The 13,344-nt window shown below is 38.5% G+C and overlaps 1 protein-coding gene across 10 annotated transcripts in view; it reads right to left on the minus strand.

Moving 5' to 3' along the window:
* The window catches only part of NRCAM (neuronal cell adhesion molecule), a 220,649-nt gene that overhangs the window by 59,850 nt on the left and 147,455 nt on the right, over positions 1 to 13,344 (minus strand). For all 10 annotated transcript variants that reach the window (XM_075857071.1, XM_075857068.1, XM_075857061.1 and 7 more), the window contains 2 exons: positions 8,283 to 8,394; positions 479 to 663 (listed from right to left, as the gene is read on the minus strand). In XM_075857071.1, coding sequence (XP_075713186.1) covers positions 479 to 663; positions 8,283 to 8,394 — 297 coding nt within the window. The remainder of the gene's footprint in view (positions 1 to 478; positions 664 to 8,282; positions 8,395 to 13,344) is intronic.

Below are 13,344 nucleotides of genomic sequence, written 5' to 3' on the forward strand. Positions count from 1 at the left end.
ACGATATTACACTGTGTGAACACTTTTAAACCTAGACTTGACAGTAAAGTTGTTCCAAGCACCTTATCAGCCATGCCAAATCATATTTGAATGTTAACAGATTAGTCTGCACACTGAGCATCTTTTGGGTTTATAACCCATCACTCGAGACAGCCAAAGATGGGTACTGAGCATCTGCTGGGTGTATAACCCATCACTCGAGACAGCCAAAGATGGGTACTGAGCATCTGCTGGGTGTATAACCCATCATTTGAGATAGCCAAAGATGGGTACTGAGCATCTGCTGGATATATAACCCATAACTTGAGAAAGCCAAAGATGGGTACTGAACATCTGCTGGATGTATGGGTATATAACCCATAACTTGAGATAGCCAAAGATGGGTACTGAACATCTGCTGGGAGCATGAGTGTATAACCCATCACTTGAGATAGCCAAAGAGCAGTGTGGTAACTTATGCAGTTGGTTCATCACCTACCTTTGACAATAACTGTAATGACATGGTGAATTGACCCTCGGTTATTTTGGGCTGAACATCTATACTTTCCAGCATCTTCCTCTGACACACCAATTATTTTTAGAGTCTTATTAAAATTTTCATAAAAAACTCTATTGCTGGGCAGTTCCGCTCCTTCTTTATTCCAGCGGAGCTCTGGTGTAGGTCTGCAAAAAAATTACAGAAACCATTATGACTTACTTAGTAATTTGTAAAAAAGTTCATTTATAAGTAGCAATTTAAGGTGTGAAATAACCTTTATAAAGAAATATGTTTCAATGTGCCTGTTTTAGTACATACTTATGGTATAACACTAGCATTAGTACTGCAGGTAGATTTCAAACCCTTGCTTCCTGGAAAAACACAGTGTGAGTTACATGATTAAGTCGTTTGTCAAGATTAATCAAAAAAACGCTTACTGAAAGTAATTCCCAGTTTGTTTGTTTTTTTATTGCCAAATCAGGAAGCAAATGCTAAATCTGAACGGAAAGAGACTCAACCTTAGTCACAATCTAAACCACCTACAGACAACTGAACCATGGTTTAAAGGGAAGGCCTCATGAATATAATGAAAAAAAAAAAAAAAACACTTTACAAAATATATATAGCAATTTAACCAGTAAACAAGGAATTAATCATGTTCGTTTCTGCGATGTTCCACATTTTTCATTAATTATTTGGCAACATAAAAAATAAATTAAGAACATAGAATTTCCCAGCATGCATTTGGACATTGATTACAAACTGCTACAGATTGAGTTCCTGATGAGATACTGACAGTGAATATTGATGCAAGCAATATGCTGTATAAAAGCTATAACAGGTCACAAAGCTGTTGGATGTTGACTGTAAATGACTATTTAATGTGCGGTTGGAACATCATGTGTGCTGCTCAACAACTCATCACATAATTCTTAATACAGGCAGAATGTTACAAATATGTGAAGTATTATAATTAAAAGGCTATAAAACATGAAACATATTTTGGTTCAAAAAATTATGGGAAATTGTCCAGTCTAAATGTTAGCACTTATATTTATTAATGTTACCAGAAAATTATACAGATAAATGGACCACTATATGGCAATTCCACATTAGAGTGTACTCTGTAATGACACTAATGTAAATCTTTACATTTGCAGCCAGTTTAACCCATAAATAATCAGGGTATTTTTGGTCGTAGTGACCAGTACACATACACTTGTTTTACAGTATATTATATATATCCAAAGTCCAAATACAATGTCAGCCGCACAGCCTTGTAAATCATAGGTGGGTGCCGACCTGCCCAGGTCAGGGCTAACAGACCTGCTGTAGTAGAATCCAAAAATCAGGCAGCACTCCAAGGTATAAGCAAGGTAGAAAAAAGTGCTTTATTGGTCCATATACACACGACGTTTCAGCTCAACACAGGAGCCTTTCTCAAGTGAGAAAAATGTTTAGAGACCGGAAGGTCAAGTCTCTTTTTTCGTATAGTATAGCGGTGTTGGTTCAGTCTCGTTTTAGCATCAAGTGTCGTTTCTCCTACATACAGGAGACGGCAAGGGCATTGGAGTACATAGATAATAAATTCAGTATTGCATGTCAAAAAGTAATTGATGAAGAATAGTTTACCAGTATCAGGATGCACAAACTGACTGCCCTTGACCAAAAGCGTGCAGTTCGTACAACTGAGACATGGGAAACAGCCCTTCCTGGGGGAAGATAAAAAAGTATGTCGTTTAATTCTTGATGGACCAAAGTCCGATTTGACTAACTTATCTCTCAAATTGGGTGGTCTACGGTAAGTGAACAGGGGCGGTGTTCTGAAAGGTTCTACATGTGGGAAACATCGACCCAACACTTGAGAAAGGCTCCTGTGTTGAGCTGAAACGTCGTGTGTATATGGACCAATAATGCACCTTTTTCTACCTTGCTTATACCTTGGAGTGCTGCCTGATTTTTGAATTATATATATATATATATATATATATATATATATATATATATATATATACACATACATATATAATATTTTTTTGTCTTTTTTCATGATCAATGGGTCTTGTGTGTACCATTTATATATAGGAATGGCCTTTGCTTTTTCAGAGCTATTAGAGATTTAGTGAGAATAATTAAAAAAAGAATTAATATTCTCTCATGTAAGGCTCTGTGCAGATCAAATTCTTTGGCCTACGTTTGACGTATACGCCGAGAAAATCTAAACATGTGATGGAAGCCTAACAGTGGCATACTGTACGTTGCCCATAAGCTATAATGGTATCCATTTAACAAATACATCATGAACTATCATGATCCTTCTGAATATATATATGTTAAATGGATTATAGACTCAAGGTTACAGATGACACTGACTGGCATCCGTTTAGCGCATTAGTTATGAATAGCTATTGATAAGTTTATGACGTATCCCTTTCACGAATGCCATATAGTGGCATCCGTCACCCATAGGCTTCCATGCTGAAAAAACGCATATGTTTAACACATATAAGTTTTTTTACTGGACGGACACGCTAAATGTAAACAAAAAATAACATGTAAATGAACAGAAAAATAGAGTTTGTCTGCCATTTCTCCTCTTATGGCGCTGCAGGAAAATTACTGCTAGGTTTTTCCAGAGATTACAGCTGATCGCTGTGAATGGACCCTTTTAACAAGTAAGCCCAAAGTGGAGAACCCCTTAATGTTAGAGAATTCCCTAAATTGCACTTTTCTGCCGGAGAATGTAGGTAGGATTTTGGAAGGCTGAATTCTTTCACTGGAATATGGATGACATAACATAGGTTGACTGCATTCAGCTAATGATTTATGCAGGCAGTGCAATTTTATTACTGAAACACCCCTGCTTTTATGGACCGATTATAATAATATAAGAGACTTAACGTTATAAAATTGCCTAATATGATCATAAAAGTGTCTTCAAAAGTAGGCTTAAAGGGGTTGACCGATGGCCTATCCTTATGTATGATCAAAGTGTGGTACCTCTGGCCCCTTAATAATTTATCCATAATTATATCTAGACGTAATATACGGTACATACAAGTGTGGCTGTGCCTGGTGCTGCAGATCAGTCTATATAAGTGAACAGGGCTGAGCTGCAGTACCAAGCACAGCCACACCTGTATGTACTCTTCGTTTTGCTGAGAACTGGGGTCCCAAGGGTTGGACCCCCACTAATTACACATTGATAGCCTATCCTAAAGTTAGGCTATCAATTTAAAATGCTGAACAGCCCCTTTAACTGTAAGTTTTTGGGGTAAAAAAGAGACCATGGAAGAGAAGATTGTATACAGCTTTGTAAAGTATTCATCAATGAGTGACATGTCCACTTTCTTAGTTTATTAGATATCATGCAAGTTGGAAAATAATGTGAGGCATGTGAAAAACAACTCACTGAAAGGTTCTTCTAGCCATTTCTTGCTATGTGAAAATGAGCAATTACTTTGTCATAAAATGCTTTGCGAGTGTGTTCCCGCAATACACACAAATGTCGCTCTCCACTAAATGAAATGAGGCAGAAGACACAAAAGGCCACGGAGTGACAGAGAACATAATAGATGTATGTGCAGGCACATTGTATAAATACAATAGGTTTATTACTGCCTAAACAGAGCTCTCTTTTGTTTCATCCTTTTCATCTAAAGATGTACTGTGCTGAGTGTTTTTCTGTCATTTTTAAAGTGTTGTTTAGGGACGGAAACAATATAGAGTGAATAAAACAGGTGTCCAAGAGAAGTATGCATAGCAGGAATAACTAATAGAATAGCCATAATATATTGTCGATCCGGTCATGTGCCGGCTTCAGTGTGGCACTGGGGTTCCTTGTCCCCACCGGAGGATTTGATTCTGAATCCATCATCTATCTATATAGAACATGTCCATTTTTAACTGCAAAGTAAATTGTGTTGTTCGCATTGCACATGGAGGATATGTCATCAAGAAGATCTAATAGGTTATTTTTATCAACCCATAAAAAATAGACCCTAGTGACAAGTGATTGGCTGTAAAGTCAAATCCAAATAGCGATATCTTCTGCTGGACCTTTGGGCTCATTACTGTGTGAAAACCTGATAGGCCAGACCAGCCCTGCAGATTAGCCAAAATATTTTTTTTAGGCATCATGGGTGTAGCCTGACTGAAATAGTAAAATCAAACAAAAATAAGAACATATTTTATCGACCTGTTTTTATTTTTAATTCCATAGCATATTGCTTTTGCTCTCTTTTTTTAGATGTAGTATTGGCTATAGCAATTTAAAATCAGTCCATATCTATGCCAGATACAGACTGTATTTTTGTATAATTAAAGGGGTTTTCAGGAACTTTTGATATGGATGGCCTATCCTTAGGATCAGATAGGTGCGGATCCGACCACCACCAATCTAATATTGATGGGCTATTAGAGTTCCAGAAAACCCCTTTAATGTATTCACTTTACATTGCCATGAGGTTTTATGAATCATATAGAGCATATTGCTCTAGAAGAAACTTCATGAAGCTTGATTCCCACCATCTTCTTGAGTACACCATCTATATGGCGTAAAAATCTCCCGACATATACATCAACATGCCCATATATTTCAGTGAGCAAATGTATGCCAAAAAGGGGTTGAGACACTGCAGCCCCAACTGTATTGAAACGTGTAATCAACCGCGCTTCTAGATAAAACTTTATAAAAAAATATATATATCTTGTACGGGATACTTTTTTTGCCAGACAACAGCAGATAAAGGCATACAGTTGCATACATCTGGCCACACGTAAAAAAAACGATTGCGGTGTAAATTTAGCCTACTATGATTTGAAGCTACATAAATGATTTAACATGTATAGTTCTGACAGGCAATAAATTATGTATATATTATATGTTATCGAGTCGTTTTTGAGGCGTTAATGCATCCTTCAAACCACACTATGTCATTTTTGAAGACACATTTAATTGCATATTATTATAGGGCATCTGTGGGGTATGACAGTCTGATGGCACGTGAGGTTATGTAGTGGTATCGTTTAGTAAAGCACACCACATTCTATATTACTTTTCCAGTGTATTGAATAAAAACCTCTGGTGCACATGCTAAGAATTGACTTTGATGCCATAAGACTTACATTGTGGTCATGAAATTCTACATCTCGAATGTATACTTAGTACACAGCATACACTCTACATAGACGAGAAATAAATACATAGTGCAAGTATTACGGAAAGAAGAGCTTGTTCGAACGATAAAAACGCCACGCTCATTTAAAAGCATTGACTTTGCAGCAAACACGCTGTAGTCTCTGCTCTGTGGGCCTGGAGAAGCCCAATAATACATATATTTATACAATGTCACATTTTATTCATTGTCATTATTATCCTCGTAATCCTTGTTTATCTGTTGCTCAAACACTGAACTATAAGCCGGTGGGTCATATTTTTGAACTGTCCACTAAAACATTACTGTACGGTTTATGGCCGATATACTGGACAAGACTCAATTTACACAGCTCATACCCATAAGCACAAAAATGAGAATAACGGACAAAACATTTCTCTCTCTACATAAGAACAGGCTAATATTTCAAAGCAGGCGATTGTCAACTGAGGCGGTGGTTGCCATGACAATAAAGAAGATCAGAGTATGAGGTAAAGCCGGCCTTCAAATGACTAATCTTATTGTTTTATTTATCAACATTTTTTGTATAGAATAAGGTTCATCCACTAAAATTGGAAGAAAATTAATTCATCTAATAGGGTACATTCTAGCTTTATAATAGTATAGTGTATCATTAGTAGGTATAAATCATCAGGATAATTCTCTTCAAAGTAAGATGTATTATGCCATTTTTATATTTCTAATTACAGCCCTGTCTGTGTAATATGCAGGTTTTCCTTTCAAGATCTATTTCACGAGACTCCTTAGACCGTCATTACTTAGGCTGTATTGCTTATTGATGAGTATCGCTTTAAAAGAATCTGGAAGGCTCCTATAGAAATGTTAACCCTGCATTTCCAAGGGGAGAGAGTGATAGGTCTGTAACACTGCATTACATTGCAAATTTGTATAAATTATGTCAGTGAGGTAGTATTGTTAACTCTTATGAACACTGTAATGGCTGGCATTAGTATATGTTCCCTTTGGAAACCTAACAACTCTTCGTCCAAAATAACACAGAAGCTACTGAATAGAATATTGAAAGACGTTCTGCAAGATAACAATTAGGCCTCATGCACACAACCGTGTGCGGTCCGTGATTTACGGACCGCATGTCGGCCGCATTTCCCGAACCGAACACAGTTCAGGGAGCCGGGCTCCTAGCATCATAGTTATGTATGATGCTGTGAGTCACTGCCTCCTCGTGGGGCTCCAGTCCCGTACTGAAAACATGATGCAGTATGGGGACAGTATTCCTGCTGGGAGGCAGGGACACCTAGCGTCATACATAACTATGATGCTAGGAGCCCCGGCTCCCTGAATTGTTCGGTCCGGGAAATGCGGCAGACATGCGGTCCGTATATCACAGACCAAACACGGTCGTGTGCATGAGGCCTTAAAAGGGTTTCCTTATCAAAACAACCTCTTTACATTTGCCCTTTTAGGAAATATGGACATCATAGAGAGGGTCTCCCCGTTGGGACACCTTTTCAGAACCACCTCAGAGAACTACTTAGTGAATGCAGCTTCCTCTCCGGTGGAATTGTCTTGGCAATGTATCACATGGTCACCCATTCAGAAGCTGCTGGAGGAGAAATGTGTGGCCAGACAAAACCTCCCTCAGCAATAGCAGCTGATTGCGGGGGGTTTCTTTTTTTCATGACAAGGAGTTGTTTTCATGAAACAACCACTTTAATGGAATTATATTTCCAATTTTTATTTTTTATTTGGTTTTCTTTAAGAGTTATTTACATCATTCACTTTAGAGAAAATGGTTAGGGTACATTTTACATATACCTTAAGATAGTGTGCAGTCTATCTATACAGATACATGTCAGTATCTAGGTAGCAAGTCAGCATTAGAAGGGGATTATGGGTTTGCAAACATTTTCTGTTAAATTAAATAATAATTTTACAAAAATAGCCACGAATAGAAGACTCTGCCCTACAAATATTGATGCACAATAGAGTTTGTTCTTTAATATTAATAAATTAAGTGAATATGGACTGATGTTTTTATTTATGAAAGAGCTTAAACAATAATTTAACTACAGATGTTCTACACCCATCAAGTATAATCTATTTTGCTGAATGGGTTTACCAGTACGGAAACAATACAATGTGCTCTTCAATGCAAATGGGGCGGAGTGATAGGGGTTGAGGATGGTGCCAGGTTGCATCCTCAACAGACAGACACTAGTATTATAAATTGCCCATGCTAGGCGGGGGACCTGTTCAAATTTTATATTAGGGCCCTGGAGCTTCAAGTTACACCTCTACATACAACCAGAGAAATCCAAAATAAAAGAAACAATTCTGAAATAGACTATAAAATTGGAGCATGCACTGTATAGTCTATTCACTGAAAGAGTTCAAGGGAGGCCTGGATGACTTTCTTGAGCGTAGTAATATTAAAAGTTATGTTTACTAGATTACTAGAGATTGGTAGTTGATGAAGGGATTTATTCTGATGGCCATATTGAAGCCGAGAAGGAAAATTGCCTTTTGCATCATGGGTTTTTTGCCTCCCTCTGGATCCACACTGCATAGTCTGAAGTGGACGGACATATGTATTTTTTCGGCCATACAAACTATGATACTATGACCACACCACGCCAGTAAAGTAGAGCATTCAGGCAGTTACTTACAGTCCTTCAGCGATACATTCTAGTAAGAGCACTTCATCTTTTAGTACAGTTTTATTACTTTTCTGGCCAATGGGCATCAAAAAGGTTGGAGGTCTGTTATCCACAGGGCTATCTAGAAGGGTATAAAGAAAAAAAAAATATCATTCTATGAGTATGACAACAAAGACGATTTATAGAAATGATTAAACAGAAAAGAAATTAATTCTAGAAAGGAATTCATGAAGGCATGCAGGGCTGATCTTCAGATGTTTTCTTTTTAGTATAGTAAGTGCATATTTTACTAGTGGGTTGGAAAAAGACAGTTAAAGAAATGAATTAAGTCTACCAATCTACCTTTTTTTATTACATTACGAACGATAATAGAATTGGATTCATAACTATTTTAGGGAATATTTAAGTAAATGAAGAAATCTTAGTGACAGGCCTGAAGTAGCTTTACTGTAATGAAAGATCACATCTGTGCACCATCGAATGATTAACATTGGCCACCCTGTGGAGCTTCATGTCTTATTTATGTTGGTTTCCACGCAATTGCTTGACAAGGGAATATAATATACAGTTTTACTTGATTATGCAAACCCTGGGATATTTTTTGTCTAAGTTAGAAGGCAGAAATTTCCCCCTGGTGGAATTCAAGTTTGCAGCTCTGAAACTTAAAAGTTAAAACTAAGCTCCTGCCCCCAATATTTCCAGCTGAGATTACGATAAAATATTAATCTATTAATAAATTTGGTCCAATTAGTCACGCGCCAATACAGCTGAAAAGATGCTTCGAGATGTAAAATATAAAAAATTGCTTTCCTTATAATTGTGCATGGTAAGCAGGTATACCTTTTTAAATGTAAGTTATGCTATTCATACATTACTCCATACCATATCCAATAAAGTCAAACTGCAGCGACTCTGTTTAAGGGTTATTCTCATCTTATTAAGTGATGGCATATTGCTAGAATATGCCGTTACTTTATAATCAGTGGTGGTCCAATTTCTGGGACCCCAGCAATCCTAAATTTTCCAGGCTGTGCATTCACTTGAATGGGGACGTACTGCAATTCCCTGCACAGCCGATGGCCGAGGCAATACTATTAATGAAAAACAGTGTAGGGGCTGCAGCGTTAAAACTTTCTTTTAATTTTTTTCTTTGTTATTATTTTCAAAAAACAATAGACCATCTAAAACAGCTAATGTAATTTAGGTTAAATGGGTTTTCCAATGAGAGACATATATGACATATCCATAAGATATGTCATAAATGTCAGATAGATGCGGGACACACCACTGGGACTCGCACCTATCTCTAGAACGGGGACCCCGTTCTGCCACTGTGTTGCGGCTGAATTCAGACCATGAAAAAGGTTACATGGTCGGGAGTTACAAAAACAGCGTATCTCGCGGAGCTACGCCGTTTTCGTAAGTCTCATAGAACTGAATGGTAGTTATGGAAACAGCGTAGCTCACATGCTACGCTGCTTCCGTAACTGCCATTCACTACGATGGGTCTTACGGACATTGCATAGCTCAGCAAGCTACGCGGTTTTCGTATCTCTCGACCATATAACCAGGAAGTGGCCAGGAGGCAGCAAACACAGACAAAGGTAGATATCGGGGTTTTAGGGGGGCCCCGTTCTAGCGATAGGTGCGGGTCACAGGGGTGGGACCCGCATCTATCTGACATTTGTGACATATCCTGTGGATTTGTCATAAATGTCTCTGATGGGAAAACCCCTTTAATTCAGCTTCTATTACTTAGCACTTTTAGGGTATGTGCACACACAAACTCAAAAACATCTGAAAATACAGAGCTGTTTTCAAGGGAAAACAGCTCCTGATTTTCAGAAGTTTTTAAGCCACGCGCGATTTTCGCGCCGTTTTTTATGCCCGTTTTTTAAGCTGTTTTTCTATAGAGTATCAAAAACAGCTCCAATAACGGCTGAAGAAGTGACATGCACTTCTTTTTCGCGGCCATATTTTTACAACGGCAGCAAAAAAAAACGGCCCGTCGGAACAGAATGCAGTTTTTCCCATTGAAATCAATGGGCAGATGTTTGGAGATCTTCTGCTTCCTATTTTTCGGCCGTTTTTGGCCCGAAAAACTGACAAAAATAAGCCGTGTGAACATAGAAAATGACTTGTCAGCACCATATTAACATGTGAGTCATAAGGCTTAGTAAACTTTTGATCTTTTGAAAAGATGCATGTAATTGCAAAAGACAAGAGCCTATATACCATGTACTCGTTCAGTCACGATGGACCCCATGGAGGGCCTAATTTAAAGTTGGCCCCACTCCGCTCACAGTATGAACTTATGCAGAAAACAAGTGCTAGGCTTCCTGTCACACTGTCTAGCTGGTGGCGTGAACTAACACTAGAATAAGGGCCTATTTTGATTTTTCCTCTCCTCTATGTACACTTCTGGAAACAAGTACTTGTGCCTAAATACCGGATTTATTAAACAATGTGCTTTATAAATGATGAACTGGGGCAGCCATTCTTATTCTTAGCAAGCAATACAAAACATTTTTAAAATCATGGTTCTTGACAGCTACTTATATAACAACGTTTTGCATTGAATGAATGGTAAATAATCTTCCTGAGAATTCTGCTATATTTAGCATTACTTAAAATTCAAGAAAAGATTGGAGTTTTATTTTTACATGTGTATTCATCGCTCCATTATGTTGATTATAGCCTGCGGAGTTCAACTATAGAAGCATTTGGAAATACAACTATAAGAATTGCAGTGTTTGGTTCATTCAACTGTGAATAATTGTTTACAACTCCAGAAACACAAAAATCATCTTTTATTATTACTGTTACTATCAAAAATGTTAGGCTACAGAAATGCAAAGTAATATATTAAATGGCGTATAATGACTTGGAGAAGGAGGAAAGAAGAATATATATAGATGTTAAGGTGTGAATTCATTATAGTATTAAAGGTGATAGTAAATAAGGTCTTTTTTGTTTTTACCAAAACTCACCACCATAAAAATCAGTTTCAGTTAAATTAGCAGCTATACTTTCATTCATAGCATCCACTAAAAAATAAAACAGCATAAATATTTCTTAGTAAAACAAAACTTTGAAAAGTAAAGGTGGAAAATAAAGCTGGTTTGAAAAGAGTGAAAAGTAAAGATAGTCTGAAGGAATCAGAAACTTCCATAAATATATATGCATGACATGACTTAAACGCTTTGGACACCATATTGTACATTTGCTTACTAAATGCAAAACTAAACAACTTTCTAAATAGTCTTCATTAAAAAAAATTCCCACCATTATGCTGCTGTAGCGTCTGCACAACTCCTAGCTGGTTGTCCTGAGAATTCTGCCATAGATCGGACAGCACACTAGATGTGTCGACTCTCTCTGCTTTCCCCCTCCCTTCTCTCAGTGTTAGAGATAGCAACAAGGAGGGGGAGGAGGTTGTACACAGCAGATCAGAGTGTGGAGAGTGAGGGAAGACTTCAGGGAGGGCAGATCACACAAGCTGTTCTGTATCAGAGTAAGGATAGGGAGGGGGGGATCAAACAGGCTGGGAGGAGAGCCAACACTAGTCTGCAGGGGAATGTAGAGAGATCACACAGGCTGACTCTCAAGGGGAAGGAAGGGGGGGGGGTATCATACAATCATCAGAATCAGTGTCTGTGTCAGCACAAGAAAAAGAGATCCCTCATGGGCTGTAAAAGGAGAAAGCAGTAAAAAATGAAGCTGTACTAGTACGAGAGCTATTGAAGGCATCAGCTTTCTGGGTTCACAGACCTTAACATCCAACATGTATTACTGGGAGGGACATAACCACACAAGAAAGGTCTGAAACTAGGAGAAAGTTGTTAACTGCCTATCAGGTGTCTGAAAATAAATGAAGGAATGAAGATTGCAGCCTGTAACTTACTGCAACTTTTTTTTAACTCCAGGTACCCACTAAAGCTTTGTTCACATCTGCGTCAGGGCTCCGTTCAGGCGGTTCTGTCTGAGCTTTCTGTCAGAACTCTTCCCTGATTTAAACAAACGGAAACTATAGGTTTCCGTTTGCATCACCGTTGATTTCAATGGTGACGGATCCGGTGCAAATGGTTTCCGTTTGTCTCTGTTGTGCAAGTGTTCCATCGTTTTAAAGGAAGCCATACTGTATTCGACTACAGTATTGCTTCCATCAAAACGACGGAACCCTTGCACAATGGAGACAAACGTAAACCATTTGCACCGGATCCGTCACTATTGAAATAAATGGTGATGCAAACGGAAACCTATGGTTTCCGTTTGTTTAAGTCAAGGTTCAGTTCTAACGGAAAGCTCTGACGGAACGCCTGAATGGAGCCCTGATGCAGATGAGAACGAAGCTGTACATATTTAAAGAACATTTTTTAATATCAAAGGTGTCCATAGCCTTTTACTATTTTTTTGTGTTTCAGAAGAATAATTTTTAATAGCAATGAATAAAACATTTATGAAAATTAGTGCATTGTAAAAATGGAGAAAACTTCTATATTATGTATACCAATCAGTTTCTTAAATTGCCAACTGAAGGGCTGGAAAGCAGCAGACCTGAAACACATATCACTCTTTATGCCTCTGAAATGCAAAACGTTCTGTAGTTAGGTCTGTGTGGATAGATGTCATGTGACCCACATTGGTTTTGTGGGTAGCCACCACATATACTCATTAGCAGATCTGGTACTATTTTTCAGTTACTCAACTAAGGCCTCATTCACACGGCAGGGTTTCCCGGCCGGGTGCCGGCCGTTCATAAATCGGCCGGCACCCGGCTGCATTAGGAATAATAGACCCCTAATGGGGCTATTCACACGACCGATTTTTTGACGGCCGGAAAATCCGGCCGTCAAAAAATAGGACATGCTCTATCTTTGCCCGGACACCCGGCCGCCCGGCTCCCATAGAAGTCTATGGGGCCGGGTATTACACGGCCATCACCGGAATGTGTTCCGAGTGATGGCCGGGTTTCCCGGCGCTTGCGCTCTATCTCCTCCTCCTCACAGCGCAGAGTGCATGTGAGGAGGAGGAGTTGATGCCATTCTGACGAATGGCATCGCTGTACACT

This window comes from Rhinoderma darwinii, chromosome 3 (assembly GCF_050947455.1).
Source record: "Rhinoderma darwinii isolate aRhiDar2 chromosome 3, aRhiDar2.hap1, whole genome shotgun sequence".
Lineage (NCBI taxonomy): Eukaryota > Metazoa > Chordata > Amphibia > Anura > Rhinodermatidae > Rhinoderma > Rhinoderma darwinii.